The sequence below is a fragment of the Balaenoptera musculus genome, chromosome 16 (assembly GCF_009873245.2).
Source record: "Balaenoptera musculus isolate JJ_BM4_2016_0621 chromosome 16, mBalMus1.pri.v3, whole genome shotgun sequence".
Lineage (NCBI taxonomy): Eukaryota > Metazoa > Chordata > Mammalia > Artiodactyla > Balaenopteridae > Balaenoptera > Balaenoptera musculus.
Window position 1 is genome coordinate 78,181,364 of NC_045800.1, and position 16,404 is coordinate 78,197,767.

General features: G+C 38.1%; 1 protein-coding gene across 1 annotated transcript in view; it reads right to left on the reverse strand.

Moving 5' to 3' along the window:
- RYR2 (ryanodine receptor 2) overlaps positions 1–16,404 on the reverse strand; it is a 740,642-nt gene that overhangs the window by 332,440 nt on the left and 391,798 nt on the right. Inside the window, 1 exon segment of the mRNA XM_036828245.1 lies at positions 10,580–10,675. Within this exon segment, the coding sequence (XP_036684140.1) occupies positions 10,580–10,675 (96 nt within the window).

Consider the following 16,404-nt stretch of genomic DNA (forward strand, 5'->3'; position numbering starts at 1 on the left):
CAACATGGAAACCCCTTGGGCTAAGCTAGTGGTGAGCAAATAGGAAGGCTTCAACCTGGGCGCTGACTGGTGTGAATCACACTGCTCCCTAGTTACGGAAACACTGGGGACAGGGCACATGAGAGACACACAGAAGGGTGGTATCCACTGCAGGATCAGTGACAGTTATAATTAGAGAAACCATGAATTCCAAATTATTCCAACCACAGGCTGCTTTTTTCTCTTCTCTCTTTCTAGGAGTTAAGATTTTTTGCAACGTTTTGGTCAGACCTTATTATTAGTGTCCCCAGGGCTCACTGAAGGCAAAAGGAAATAAGGAAATTTCTATTTTCGCCCTGGGTAATGAAATTTAAACAAAGTGACACAACAAGTAAAAAGACTGGGGGAAAGACACTGGGAAATGACAGAAAAGAAAACATGAAAACGCACAAACGTGAAACAAGCAGACCAAAGCTATCCATAGAGGTTACGGGAGATAGTTTCCGGATGCATTAACAAGATATGCAGTAGACTGTCATGCTTTTAACAGAGGGACTGGTCTACTCAATATTTACAAGGCTTAATGAGGAAATATAATAATGAGATACTGTTATTATTCTGCTGTTTTATGTACTGTTTATAAACACAGTCTAAAGGCAACGTGCCCAGATTTTAGTCCTGGCAGATTTTAGGCACATTACTTAACCTCTCTATGCTCCAGTGTCCCCGTCTCTAAAATGGGGACAATAATGGTGCCCACCCTGGGGGTCTGTTGTGAGAATATGTGGAAAGCATTTAGAACAGGGCCTGGATCCGAGCAGTGCTATATGATCACCTGCTATTATTTTATGGTTGTAACAAAATAACATAAAAGACAAATAAAGTGAAATAAAAAGGATCAACAGGGAAACATTATAAATATACTTCTTTTTAAACAGAGGCTAAAAATTAAAAAACAGGGAAAGGTAGGAAAATGCCGAATGGACAACACTGATTAGAAGAAAAATTCAGGGAAAATATTTATCGATCAGCAGGAAGAAATGAAATAAAGGTTAGTTATTAAAATAAAATTAGTTAAGGTAGTATATCCGGACTGCGGTAAGAGAGCAAGAAGGGCAAGTAGACTCAACTGTAGAAAATTTTTCTTTCTTGAGACAGCAGGACTGTTGGGCCAAAAATACAGTGAAAGATTAACCAAGTAGCCTTACCACCTTAGAATGCTAAAATAAGGCATAAAGCACTCCTGGTGGACAGGAATCCCTTCTCATGATATTATTACCATTATGAGAAAAGAAAAATATGCAAATAATCACTGGTTAGAGAGAGCAGAAGACAAGTCCAGCTAGCGCCATGTTGCCTAAACGTCCGAGGAGTCTGGGAGTTTTTGGGGTACACACCAAATGTGAAGCCATGAAAGAAAGAATCTGACAGGTGTAAAGGGCTGCATTTGTACCTGGGCCTGTGCATTTGAGAGGGTTCCATAGAGACACACATCTGCTGTTTTGTTCCACTACTTTAAACTAAACTGCCAATAAGTCACAACTCACATATCCCATCCAAGCCATCCTTCTTTCATGGGTGGGCACGAACATGGAACTAGAAATGGCAGAAACGTCTAGTTTGAACTGGTTGGGAGCTCAGTTGGCCCTCACCCAGAACAAATAGCAGGAGTTGAATAATGAACCAGTATGTAGCATAATTACAACACATCTTTTTTAACATTTACAGTGAATTTTGCAGGTTACAGATTGAAGCGCTGAGACAGGAATAATTTGTTATTATACCGTTGTATGGGTATAAATTTGAATTCAAGGAACCATTTGTTTCAGTATGAGATGAACTGCTAAATTTATTTCTTTCACTTTTTAAAACAAATAGAGAGGGAGAAAAGAAAAAAGAAGTAATACAAATTTTGCTTTCTTTCCATAACAGAGGGCTAACTTGTGAAATAAATAGGAGTCACCCTAAATAGGGTTTCTGTATCTCACTCAAATAGAGAAAGAAAAATGAATTAAATTGACATCAATATTAAAATATATAAAGGCTTAAAAATAATGATCTTAAGAGATATGGTCACAAGCCAAATTAGGAAAACACATAATGGCATATACTTATAATTTATAATAATGGTTTTGAGGCTAGAGAAGAAAATGGTCTCATTAAATCCTGAGCTAACATAAAGCTGAGAGGGAGAGAAAAGTGACAGGAATGAGATTAAAATATAACAGAACTTGACAAAAATAGGAAAATGAGAGGAAAATTAATAAAAATGGAAGTTAGTCAAGGTAAAGGTATTGTTACACCGTTATTCATATACAGAAAGGCAGAATATTAGGAATGCCTTAGCAAGAAAATCAAAAAAGTTGGACCTAGGGCATTTTCTTGGAAGACAAGATGACCATGAGTCAAAAGTTTCCCATGGTAAATTAGCTGAAATAAAACACATAAAAAGAGTAATGTAATTATAATGTACCATCCTGCCTTAGTTAGGCCTCTGATGGTTTGCTGCCTTCAGTTTAGGGAGCAATGATTTATAAAAGATAGACAAACTACAGAAGTTAAAGGACAGCTAAAAGAAGAAAAGAAAATGTCAATTAAAGGCAGTTTATGATACAACAGAGTTAAATAATAATGTTAGAAATTTTACACTATATAAATATATGTTTGTATAAATTGTCATGTCTTAAGGCCTATGAAGTGCTGAGTGCCAGACAAGACACCATCGATACTTTAAGACAGTCTTATCTTGCTATTTATTTATTTTTCATTTATTTGTTCATTTATCACTGAGTACATAAAATGGGCCATTCTCAGTGTTAGGTCCTGGGTATGAGTAAAGTGCAGAGCAAAAATTGATACAAGCCCTGCTCTTGTCAAGTTTACAGACCATGCAAGTTCAATTCTAACTCCATTACTTTCTTCGATCTTAAAAAAATTACCTCTGAGCTTCTTATCCTCAGATTCTTCATTTATAAAATGGAAATTATAATGGAACATACCTTACAGGGTTATTGGGGGAATCCAGTGAAATAATACATATGACAGTCTCAGCACAGTGCCCTAAATTAAGATTTCCCTGGCCACACAATGCAGTCATTAAAATGTATACAAATCCAACAACTGTGTCTCTCTGTGAAATATTAGTATCTATAGAAATTCTGGCAGATGTAATTAACTGCTCTAATGCCTTTTAAATAAATATTTAGAAGATCTACACATTTCGGCATCTTCAAGATGGATTTCTCCAGGACAAGAGAAATACAGATTAATCAACTCTTCAAAAAGATACGTGCCTCAAAGCAGCAAATATTTATTGAGAAAATTATTTTGGGCAGAAATGTAAAATGATCATAGCATCTGCCTGAGCTTTATGTCAATTTTGAAAGTTCTCTTGCAGCATGAGGACAAGTCAGGGGCATTCTTTCCGATAAGCACAAAAGAAACAAATACAAAGGGATAGAATAAACTAATTCTGATACTTGGCAAGTGTGAAAAAAGGGGAAGGAGAAAAGTTACACGATACATCATTTAATGAAAAAACACAATTTCAGATAGGGTGTTAAGTGCAGAATGGTATGCAGTCCTGAGATATATCAATATGCACGGAGAAGAGAACAGCTTAAAAATGCATTTAAAAGTGGATATAGTTTTAGGAGGGTAAGCAACTGCTCCAGACCAGAGAATATCAGAAAGTACTGGCAGAGAACTTCAAAATACTTAGTCACGTGGTGGAGAGTAGTATTTTAGATCATTCACTTCTAAACTGCATTGTGTAATGTGATTCAAGAGAGCAAATGAAAGAGGGGACACAGTGCGGTGATGCGCAAGAAGGCTAGCCGGGTGAGGATACCCCCCAAAATCACTTCCACCTCAGAAATTCTACAAATCTCTGTCAACTGAGCTGGTCTATTTATACGAAAGGGTTATTATTCTCCCTCATAGTATTAGAAGAATACAATTGCACATAATCATTTGCCTCCCCCCACCAGAGGGGCGTCTATCATGAAGGGGAAGAGCATGAAATAGAGCCACACTGCAAGTGACACAGTGTAATTACTTCACCAAAGATGACGCTAAAGAATATTTAATAACCGGAATGGCATGAGCAAAACTCAAACAGACGAGAGACACTGGCATTAAACAGTCATCTACCAGCAGCAAAGCAGAAGAGCTGATGTAAATCAATTATACTTCGATAAAATTTTTGAAAAAAACGAAAAAGCGCTGAAACGTCAGTTCTGTCTATGACAATGAGACAGAAGTTTAGTACCTGAAGAGGACTAGAAACCGACCAGGTGAAATGCAGAGATCACTGTGGTTTTGTTTTTAATAAGCAGCTTTTCTCAAGTGAACCCTCCCTGGATAATATAGTTTCTCTGAGACAAGACTCCCTCTTTTATTCCTCTCGCTAACCAGGATTTTGTAGAATGCCACCCTAAAGGGCTGCGTGCAGAGAAAAATACAATAAGTAAAAGTGGGGAACACTCCCATCTGCAAACCAACCGTGGAGAATCTAAGGAAGCAGGATGGAAACATGAATTCCAGGAACCGCCCAAGAAAACCCCTGGGAGACAAAGGCTCTCGTGAATTGGTGGGAGGTGGCAGCTGCAGCGTGGATGGAGACCAGGCACCCAGGACAGGCAAGACAAGTGTAAGGCTGCCATAAAACAACGGCTTGCCCTTGGCTGCAAAATGGGCAGCAGCAGCCCAGGCCACTGGGGCCAGTGTGGAGTAATGTCAGGAGAGCACTACAGCCCTCCAAGGTCAGGGAAGTGACCAAAACAGGTGCCAACTGACCCCTGCCCTTGGGCAATCAACCTTTCGCATGTCTCTCATCTAAATATTCAGGTGACTGGTTAATTAAAGCCTAGGGAGACCACCTCTGTATATTATGCTCCTTTCTGGGGTTTAAAGTCCTGGCCTACAAAAGCCATCTCTCTATAAAAGCCAGGGATGCTCTCAGCCTGGATACTTCTGGTATCCTTCACACTTTAATGCCTACTGCCAGAAATTAGTGATGTGGCTAAATGGTAACTACGGAAAATGATTATAAAATCAATTCTATGTTGCAAAGCACTAAATTTTTTTTCTCAAATATGAGATAGTTGAAGATATTTTTCAAGAACCATTTTCTAGAAATGTAATTTGCCATCAATCCCACATATGGATTTTTAGAAAAGCATTCTGGAAAGGACACAGATTTTGGATAACCTAGCGACTTGGATCATGTTTGCATTCAGAAAAGAATGTTCTCATTCATTTGGACTTTACTTTGGGGGAATTCTTTCTTCATTTTTCACATTGCTGGTGAGATATTTCAAAATACAGGAGGCCCTCCAAATCCGGATCTCTGTCCCCTCTTTTTTCTCTCCAGCTACAACTTAACGCTTTACTGAGAAAGGAAGAAGTATGGCTGTATACTAAGTTTTCTAGCATCATTCAAAAGTGAGTAATTTTGACAAGGGTCTTAGCTAACTATTATTTTTTTTAATTTATTTACTTTATTCTTTTTTTTTTTTTTTTTTTGGGCTGCACTGGGTCTTCGTCACCGCGCGTGGGCTTTCTCTAGTTGCCGCGAGTGGGGGCTACTCTTCGTTGCGGTGCGCAGGCTTCTCCTTGCGGTAGCTTCTCTTGTTGCGGAGCACGGGCTCTAGGTGTGCGGGCTTCAGTAGTTGTGGCACGCGGGCTCAGTAGTTGTGGCTCGCGGGCTCTAGAGCGCAGGCTCAGTAGTTGTGGTGCACGGGCTTAGTTGCTCTGCGGCACGTGGGATCTTCCCGGACCAGGGCTCGAACCCGTGTCCCCTACATTGGCAGGTGGATTCTTAACCACTATGCCACCAGGGAAGCCCCTTAGCTAACTATTAAATTAGTAACCTTTAATTTCTAATACATGATTTCAAACATTTAGAGGGGATATTTTTGAAAAACGTATTCTCTGCTTCCCTGTCTTAAGTGACCCATCAGAATTAAATATAATTTACATATCCTGATGACCCAAGATCATTATTAAAAACACCAGTCATTGTAATGTGCTCTAGGTGAATCTCTGGATGCAAATGGATGATTATGGTGTGGGTTACAGAGTCAAACACATATTCATCCCGACAGCTATCATAAAAGATTTTCTTTAAAAGGTCTCCAATATCATCATGATTCTGATTTAGTGCTTATAAGGTTCAGGTACATAAACTCCTGGGTTTAACACAGCTGACTTTCTGCAAAATCAAAAGCTTTCAATCAAGAGCTAAAGTTGTCTTCTCCATGGCTAGCTCCTAGAACACTGTCCCTTTCTCTGTTAGCATTAGTGCTGTTTGAATTGTTGGTATCACTTAAAAAGGTTAGCTATGATTTCTGCATCCCTAACAGTGGATCTCATATAATATCCTGTGAACTCATATTCTTCCTAACTCAATTGCTCATACCTAAGTAGATACTAAGGTGGAAGAGTTTCCTACACACAAGATTCTGGGACAGATTATTCCACTGGTTACAAATTTTTCCCTTTGACAAATGATGAGCTTATGCTTTGCAAGAAATAGTTGTGCCATCTTTGGAAGCTTTAAACTATCATGTTTCCAGTTAGCAAAAGCTGGATCGGACATGAGTGCAAATCTTTGGCAATTCACGACCACTCAAAGCCCCTTATTCCTGCTTAACCCCAGAGGGAACTTCATTCATGGCACTTGCTAAGAGTGGGAGGAATTGGCAGGAATCCCTAAGAAGGCCATTTTGATCCCTGCAAAACTATCTGGGGGAATAGACTGTGTGAAAAATAAGACTTAGAAAAAATATGCAGCCTCCTGACCAGTGGACTGTTCTTAGCCATCTCTTGAAATGCTCAAAAAGTATTTCAAGGGTTAAGACCATCCTAAAGAAACACCCAGCCTTCAGAAATACATCAACTCAATCAGTGTACTTGCTCATACAAGTCTTTTGTCTTTTCAATTAAATTTGACCCAGAGACATAGTCACACATGAAGTCTGGGCCAATGTCCGATTTATCTCCCCTCCCCCGCAAGAAATTCATAGTGGTTGTTCTTAAAAACTGATCAGATATTCTAAGAAGGCTTTATGCAGTAGCGATACTGGTTAACTTTAGATAATGCAGAATGTGAACAAAAAACTCAGTGGCCTCTTTATATCATATAGTGAAATAGCAGTTGGCTGGGTAGCAGATGCTGCCAGGGCCCTGGTCAGACTCTCATCCTCTCCATTCAGTGAACACTGCCTGATTTCCAACTGCCAGCGTCTGCACTTCTTTGCTTCGAGATTTGTTGTGACCACAGTGGTAGCCGGAGGAGCCCCAGAACTAACGTCTCCAGGAAGCGGCACCAACCAATGACAGAAGATAAGCTGGTTATTAACACTCCAACCCCCCTCGCCCCTCAGGTGGGATAACTCTGAGGCATGGGTCCGCAGAATCACCCCAACCCCAAGTAGCTCCAGATTCCCACGGCAGTAACCTGCTTATCAACACACCCTCTCTGGCCCCTTCTCTACCTTGGCTCATGTCCACTCATGCCCCAAATAAGCTTGCCCTTCGACCCTTGTCTCAAGGTCTACTTCTGGTGGAACCCAAACTAAGGTAAGCTTTTTCACTAACACACCCTTTTGCTGACTCTTTTCATGTCTTCATCAGATTTCTACTTAAGTTTAAACCAGTTTATTTTGAGTTTTGTCCATTGCCCTTTTCTGAAGGCAACTGAGAGCTCGTAGACCCCCAGCTCTGCTCTGCTGCTCATATACAGACACAGAAGCTACTCGTACAGCTGGGAGATTGACAAGCAGAGGAGAGTGTGTATTCAGCAATCCCAGATAGAGAGAAACTAAGATGATGCATATGGAAGCACTCAGTAAACAATACAGCATGATTGAAATACATTTATATTACTTCTGTGTGTGCATATACATATATATGCATGTCCTTATTGTTACTGTCTCTTTTAAAAACTAAGCAACATTCTACTTCCTCCAGGGGAAAAAACGCAGTTCACTAAAAGAATAAATGTAACTACAGCAGAGAAACCTGTTCAGTGAAAAAAATTTTAGATACTTAAAAACTAGGAGGCTACAAGGTAGAGTGAACATATTTCAAGCCTGATGTGAGGGAGCTAGTTTTCATCTTGGCTATAAAAATTAATTCTAGCATCTCAAAGCAGTCGTTTCAAGGTTCTATGCCTCAATTTTCTTCCTCCAAAGTGAGAATGTTAGGTGAAGCATTCTCTAAGGGTCCTTCCTACTGTTGACTTTCACCCTGCTCTCTCAGGGCACAGGCCTTCTATTTTAAGTAGAAATGCCTGCGACCAACACCTGGATTGGGAAATGATCATAGCAAGTAGCGATTTGTAGCCAATGGAACTGTGCCTGTAACTGACTAAACTGAAGACTGTAAACATTGGACTCTGTGTGGCTGAGCTTGAAACCATATGCAAGCCTCTGTGTCCCTGTCCTTTGAAGTAAAAGGCTTTTGCTTTAGTCTCTCAGGCCTCCCTTAAGTCTCAAAAGGCTGGCTCAAGAGTTAAAGATTAGGAAGTGTGAAGATGCAAAAACAAAGAACAGCCTTGGGCCGGGAAACTAGTAACAATTTAGACTATACATCTGCCACATAGCAGAATCACCAAACTCCCAGTTCCCTGAAATATACAGATAAAGGCCCGACACACATTCCTAGATTGTTTTTATAGGAAGCAGACCCCAACCAGATGAAAATTGCTGACCGCAAGTGCATAAACTCAACAGTGTTTGAAACCAGAAGGTTGATGATGCTTGAAACTTCACCTTGATGCCAACCAATCCGAGACCCGTGCATGAGCTGATCACACACCCTGCAGCCCCCTCCCTCACAATGCCTTCCCTGAAAGCCATTGGGAAGCTCGAGTCTTTTGAGTGTGAGCTGCCTGTTCTCCTGGCTTGGTGTCCTGCAATAAACGCTGCACTTTCCTTCACCACAACCCAGTGTCGGTAGACTGGCTTTACTGCATGCCAGTGAACGAACCCAAGTTTGGTCCTGTAACAAGCTTAAAGGATGCTCTGCTCTGTTGTTTCCTTCTCTCTCTCTCCTCTTTTCCTTTGAGCTTTTTTTGCTGTGCATTTTTTTTAAAAGTGAAGCAGCTGATTTGTCCAGAATTCATACTGCATCCTGAAGGTTGCTCTGTTCCTTTCTCTTTCCAGATACTCCCTGGGCCAGGGAAAGAGACCAGCATACTTCTTGTATCTACTGGAGCTTGCCAACAATTCTAGATGCTTTGAACCAAGAATTTATCCATTTTGCAATCCCTGCCATCATCTTACTACTATTTGATCACTTCCTCCTAGTAGCGAATCAGTTTTTCCTTATTGAATATACTCCATATTGATTCATAGTCATCTCATTCATGCTGTGATACCCTGAAAACGCTTGTCTCATAATTCTTGCACCTTTTTTACCCCAACAATCTCGTTTCCTATTTTTGCCACCCAACAACCCAGGAATGCCTCAGAACTCATTGTTACTCAAATTTCTCTTAACTTAGATTTAAGTTCCTGAATCTTGAACTTTGAAATTTCACTCTGTGACTTAAAAGTAACCTCCTTTGATCATAGCTATCTGTTCTTCTACCTCTCTATCCATTCAGTTCCAACAAACCTGTCCCTGAGTGGGTCTTTATCATGAAAAATCATGGAATTATTTCTGTATTGACAGGTATATTATTTAGTGAATTCAAACTGTCATTCATTCAATCAACAAATACTATTAAGCCCCTACTAAGTGCCAGATGGTATGGCAGGTCCAGAGAATACAAAGATCAATAAAACCAAGGCCCTACCTTCAAGGAGCTCACTATTAATGTAGGAGATGGAGAGTTAAAATAAATAACAGAAATGGGCAGTAGTGCTATAGAAGGGCAGCTAATGGAACACTATGCAACCAGATGGAGGAGCAACAGATTCAGTTTGGGGTGTCCCTGAGGCAATCTGCGGTGCCAGAGTTCAGGCAGGCCTGGTAAGCACAGGTACATCTCCACAACAATGTAAAAGTAACATACTTGTTAGAGACAGATGTATCAGATTTATTGCCTTTAACTATTTTACAATAATGCAGACTGTTTATTGGTATTTATTAAATCCCTTTAAAATAAACTATTGTGCTACATGATTTGGAAAACTAATTTTTTTTCCATATCTGTCCACATAATCATTTGAAGACAAGTTAAAAATGTGAATTCCAAACCAATCCTTTTTTTTCAAATTCAATTCACTTAAACTAAAGAACAAAAACAATTCACCCAAACCAATCCTTTTATATGTATGGTATTGTAATGTACTAATGTATTAGTACGTTAGGAATAATTGATTTGAAAAGTAATGGGAATTCTGGCTCTTCAGTGGCTTTCCGAACTTCGTTCTTTTATAAATGTAAATGAAGATACGGTCAGACTGCTTTTCAGAAATAACTAATGAAAATACCAATGATTTTAGCAATCAGTAAACTTTCTAACCTAGTAAAAGGAAAACGTTTATATTGCACTGAATCTCAGTTTTTAATGTCTTAAGGGACGTAAAATAGAAAAAAAAACAAACAGGAATAATATATCACAAAAAGGAGATAGTGGAAAACATACCAGAAGAAGCTTCCAGTCTTTCCAATCGGCTGATTAACCAGTCGAGGGAGCCAGAAAATTGAGCACAGTTTTTACGATTTCCTCTAATTAGAGCCGCTGCAAAACAAAAAGCAGATTTCACAGTTACGTGATTTTCTAGTTCAAAACCAAAGTAAGCTAATAGTAGCCATAAAATGTTGGATCAAAAACAAAATACCTTTATTTTATACCTAAAACGCATACAAATACACACATATATACATACACAAAAATTGAGACATTAAAAAAAGAACTGATATTTATTAATGGAGACTGAAAAAACTACTGCTTATTAGAAGGACTATATTTTGAGAAAGTAACATTTCATATTGGAAAGTCATAATGAAGGGTAATGGAAAAACCAGTGTCCTGGGAGTTTCCTCACTTGGATTCTAATACTCCTTTCTTTTAATGAGCTGTGAGACTAAATTATTTAATTCCCCTAGAGCTCAATTTTCTCACCTATATAATGAAGAAGTTAAGATAACATCAGTTTACCAGAAAATGTGGCACAAAATACTAGGAGATAGAACTGGTAACTAAGTTGTAACAGACACGCAAAGAGATATCATTAAATGTTACAGGAAAAAGAGGGTGGGAGTGCAGATGGCTAGTAAGTTTGAAAACCATTTTTCCCCCTGTATTTCTTCTTTCCATTTAGAGATTCACAAGGCACATTAAAGACTCTAAGAACTAACCCTTGCAATAAAGTCATCTATTCTAACTTTGCTTAACCTAGTGTTTTCTACACTTCTTTGACCAAAGAACCCATCTTACATGAAATTCCTATGTGACCCTTAGGATCTCTTTCAACCCAACTGATATACTCAAATTAAAACTTTTATTGTTTCTAAAGCATTCACTTCTTTCAAAGCAAATGTGGTAAATAGTTTATGTAAATTCTACTCTTACACCCATAAGATTGTTCAGAAACTCTATAACTGTTTATAAAGGGCTGATGAGGTTTTTATATAAAAAAATATGTGTAATGTGAAAAAGATGTTGTTATAAGAAAAATCAGTATTTAAAATCTGGTAGTGCTAGGAAACAGTCTGAAGAACTGAAGTTTGAGAATACCACCTGTTCATCTCCTTGTTAACAGCAAAACAAAGAAGACCCTGTAGCAACAGAGTTCAATTAAACTTAAAGACTTCCTTCACATTTCCTCTTTCCTCCCCCAAAAAGTTGGCCTGAAAGTAAGAAAAGAAATAATGACAGAAAAGACAGGAAGGCTTCAGTTCTTGCAACTGCATGAGAAAAGCTCTTTTGTGAATGGAGCCCCCATAACATTTGTACAAAATATTACAAGGTGATGTATTCAATTACTTAGGCTCTCTTCCGGCTCTGGGACCAACAAGAACCAGCTACACACACACACACACAGAGGGACAAGTGTGTCAAGGATGAGGTGTAGGAGAGGAATGAGGAGTCCTATATGCTCAGTGGGACTTCTAATCTTAACCTGTAGGAACATCTGTTCCTGACTTAGAACAGCAGCAACTGGGGGAAAGTATACGGTGAAGTTTTTGAATCTTTATAGAGTTTCATTTGTTTAAAATTTAACCCACTCCTTTAATTTTGACTTCTGGCTTTTAAAATTAAAGATATTAACTATTTTCTAGAGGTCAAATGTTAGAGATAAGGTAATTCTTGAAGAAACTAATAACACACAAATAAACCCTTTTAATAAACCATGGAACGTTTAAGAAAATCATACAGTAAGCCACAAAGAAAACTTCGTTAAACTTACTACAAACAGAAATGGTGTACAGACTATGTTCTCTGACAACAATGTAATTTGAAATTAGTAAGAAAAGCAGAAACAAAAATAAAACCTACATAAAAATTTAAACTCTCTCCTAAATAATTTTTTAGTCAATGAGGGAATCAATACCACAATTTTAGAATATCTAGGAAACATCAAAAATAGCAATGCTAACTTATAAAATCAATGGTCGATGGTCAAAACTTTACTTAAGGAAAAATAGACTAAACACTTTAATTGCTAAGTAACAGGGTGAAAAATGTTAACTAAACACTCCTTTCAAAATATACAAAAAGAATATCAAAAATATTAGAATAGGAAAAATAGAGAGCAATAAAAGCAGAAATTAATATGTTAGAAATAGTAGAAGTGATCTATGTAATAAATTGAAATATGATTGATCGATATAGTCAAGGATTCTTTTTAAATATAAGCTAAATACCAATAACATTAATCAAGAAAAAAAGAGAAAAAGAACAAAGTTAAGAAGAAAAAGGAATTATAAACACAGCCACTTTATATATCTCTGTACTGGAATTTTTGAACATTTAGGAAAGAGGATGGCCTCCAAATATATTTTTTTTCACCAGAATTGACCAAAGAAGAAAATCTAAATAGAGTACCAAACCATGAGTAATATTGAGAAGTATGTCAAAGACCAAAAACTTTTTTTTACATTCAAGAATTAAGTCATTTCTATAATAAACTGTTCCAAAGTAAAGAAAGTGAGAAAACCTCCCTACTTTTTTACAAAGACAGTATAACTTTGATATCAGTGCCTACCAAAGAGAGTATCCATGTAAGAAAAACTAGAGGGAATGGGAAAAGAATCTAAAAAAGAGGGGATATATGTATATGTATAACTGATTCACTTTGCTGTACAGCAGAAACTAACACAATATTTTAAATCAACTAGACTCCAATAAAATTTTTTTAACAAAAGGAAAACTAGAGGGAACTCTTACCTATGAAAGCAGATCCCAAAGTCTTATACAAGGATGGTATTTACAAACCATATTCAGCAGTGCATTAGCAGCATTAACTCAAGTGGGGCTTCATTACTCCAGTGAGACAGAAATGTATTAGGAAATCTGTTAATAAGTCACATGAAACAGATGATGATCTCAATAGACTCTGTATGTACTTCTAATCAAAAGAAAATTAAACTCAAACAGAATGCCTCCTGAACATTATGAATGTGTGTGTGCATGTGTGTGCACGTGCAGAGTATGTTTCCCAAATAAACAGAGTGTGTGACTTATTATAATTCAGCAAGTTACCCATGAAAAAATCAGCTGAGTTTCTGAAGTAATGGAAAAATATACAGAGAAATACAAGAAAGCTCATCCTAACACTATTTATAATAGCAAAGCACTGGAAACAGCTTGAGTGTGGGCTAAATAAATGATGACACATCCCTTCAGTAGGGTAGAATACATCCACTAAAGCCTGATGAAGGTTTATAGTCACTGCCGAGGAAAGATGTCCACAATACAGAAGTCAGTGGAAACAAATGCTATAAAAGAATATTGAGACTGCGATCCCATTTTGGTGAAGTAAATGTATATACTCGATATGCGTGTGCACAGAATGGAGAAATTGCGTTTTTTAGAATATTTCTTAGAGAATGAGCTGACTTTTTGAGAAATAGATCATGATAAGTTCCTGGGATAGAAACAGACCTTGAGGAACATTGATAAGGGTGGGAGAGCTCTCCCCGGGTCAAAAGGAGAAATTTTCTTATTCTAAAATGGGGGGTGGGGGGAAGGAATGAATGGAGCTGGGAGGAAAAAGGGTCACCCTCTGTGACACGATTCTGCACAGGGACCCTCTGAAGCCACAATAAATTCTGTAAAATAAATAAACAAGCAAACAAATAACTCACAAAGCCTGGATAAGAATGGAAGTTTGTATGAACCAGTGAGGAGGTGATGATCTGCTGCAAGATATTACGTAACCACAGATAAACATCAGATAATAAGGAAGAAGCATGCAAGTGGGAGACAGTGTAACCAAATAATGCCCCTAAGTGTACAGATATCAAAGGGAAATCTTAAGTCCGCCCCAGTCCATCAAACTGGAACGTGGACCAAGTCAACTAAACCTTCAGGGGGATCAGGCCACAACTAATGTCCACTAGCAGGGATTTGCTATTGTTTATGTATGCACGTGGGTGTGTGAAATGTTTTACGTGTACTTAATGTTATATTTAGAGTCAAAGAAATATTTTTTAAAGCTTATACACCAAAATGGGTGGTTACATTTAAAAGTTGTTTCTACCTTCTTTTTTTGGTCAATTATCTAAGTTTTTTATCATGAAGATGTATTCATTTTTAAGTTAAAGAACACAATAAGGTTACTTTCTTTTTAAAAAGAGAAAGGAAAACAGTGCCATTAATACTGATAGTGGCATTAGCTATCAGATGGCTCGGAGCGCCACTCTCATGGCCAAAGAACAATGGCAGCTTTACATTTGTACCTCAATGTACAGAAACAAACTCAAGACAAATGTAGCTTCATGCATGCTATACCTTAAAATACTCTGTTATTGCTGCCTAATTGGCCTGGAAGAAAGTTAAGACCTTTCACCCGCCATACTATTTTTCCTCAGTTATTTAAGAAATATTAACGTTAATGCATCAGCCACTATGGTTGGCCCTGAAAACACAAGCTTGAAAAAAGTGTGAATATAATACAATGGTTTGCAGGTCTTCTTCTAGCATATTCGAAGCTCCTTTAGAGCTGACGCTCTGTCTTACTACACTTCTGCACATTACCTGAAACTTAGAAGGTATGTTATTTCTTAAGGAATAAATAGTATCCAGTCTCTTATGGAATAACATCGGTGGTTAAGTGCAAACTTTATTTATATATTTCTTTAAATAAATGTATTTATTTATTTATGGCCACATTGGGTCTTCACTGCTGCACGCGGGGCTTTCTTTAGTTGCCGTGTCAGGGGCTACTCTTCAATGCGGTGCACGGGCTTCTCATTGCGGTGGCTTCTCTTGTTGTGGAGCACAGGCTCTAGGCACATGGGCTTCAGTAGTTGTGGTGCATCGGCTCAGTAGTTGTGGCTCGCGGGCTCTAGAGCACAGGCTCAGTAGTTGTGGCGCACAGGCTTAGTTGCTCTGCAGCATGTGGGATCTTCCCGGACCAGGGCTCGAACCCGTGTCTCCTGCGTTGGCAGGCGGATTCTTAACCACTGCACCACCAGGGAAGTCCCAATTTAAATACTATAAACACATTTTGAACTAAGTGCATATGATGGAAGTGCTAGTTCAGTGAACCAAACTTCTTCTGGTGCTGAGTAACTCATTAAATCCTTAAACTTTTATCAATCAGAATACGAAATGCAAGTAATATTGGCACTTAATTGAAAAATCATTACTGTTAAAAATACTCTATTCTGTATTTCTTACTAGTATCATAACATCCCCATGTCTTCATGCTTCTGTGTTTTAAACTCTGACTCAAAATTTCTCAAAATACTAACAGAATCAGAAAATTACAGATGGACTGAGATATAGGGACTTCCAAGATTAACTCTCACTTTTAAAATAAATTTTAAATACTGATTACCTGCTTCGTATCAGGCACTGTTCTAGGTGTTGGAGACACACAGGAAATAAAACTATGTTTCCTCTTGGAGTTTACTTTCAAAGCCTAGAAATACTAAGTGAATAGGCCTTAAACAGCACAGACAAATGAGGAGGCAACAGAACTAGAATCCAGAAAGATATTTATAATGTTCAGATTCATAAGTGAACACTCCTAAATCTTGAAAACCATAAAAAACAAAAACAAACAAAACAAAAAAACCCTCAGAATGTTGTTGAAGAATTTAAGAGTGTAGTCTGTGGGTTCCCAGGTAGGTTGCCCCAGAATGTGCCTCTATGGCATATTGAGTGTTTTGAATTAAAGTTACTTAAGAAATGGCCAAAGCAAGAGGGACACTCTGACCCTCCTTTCTGTCTCCCTGAGAGCAGGAAATAAATCTCTCACATGAAAGATTCATTCATATTTCCTGCATCTGGAGGTA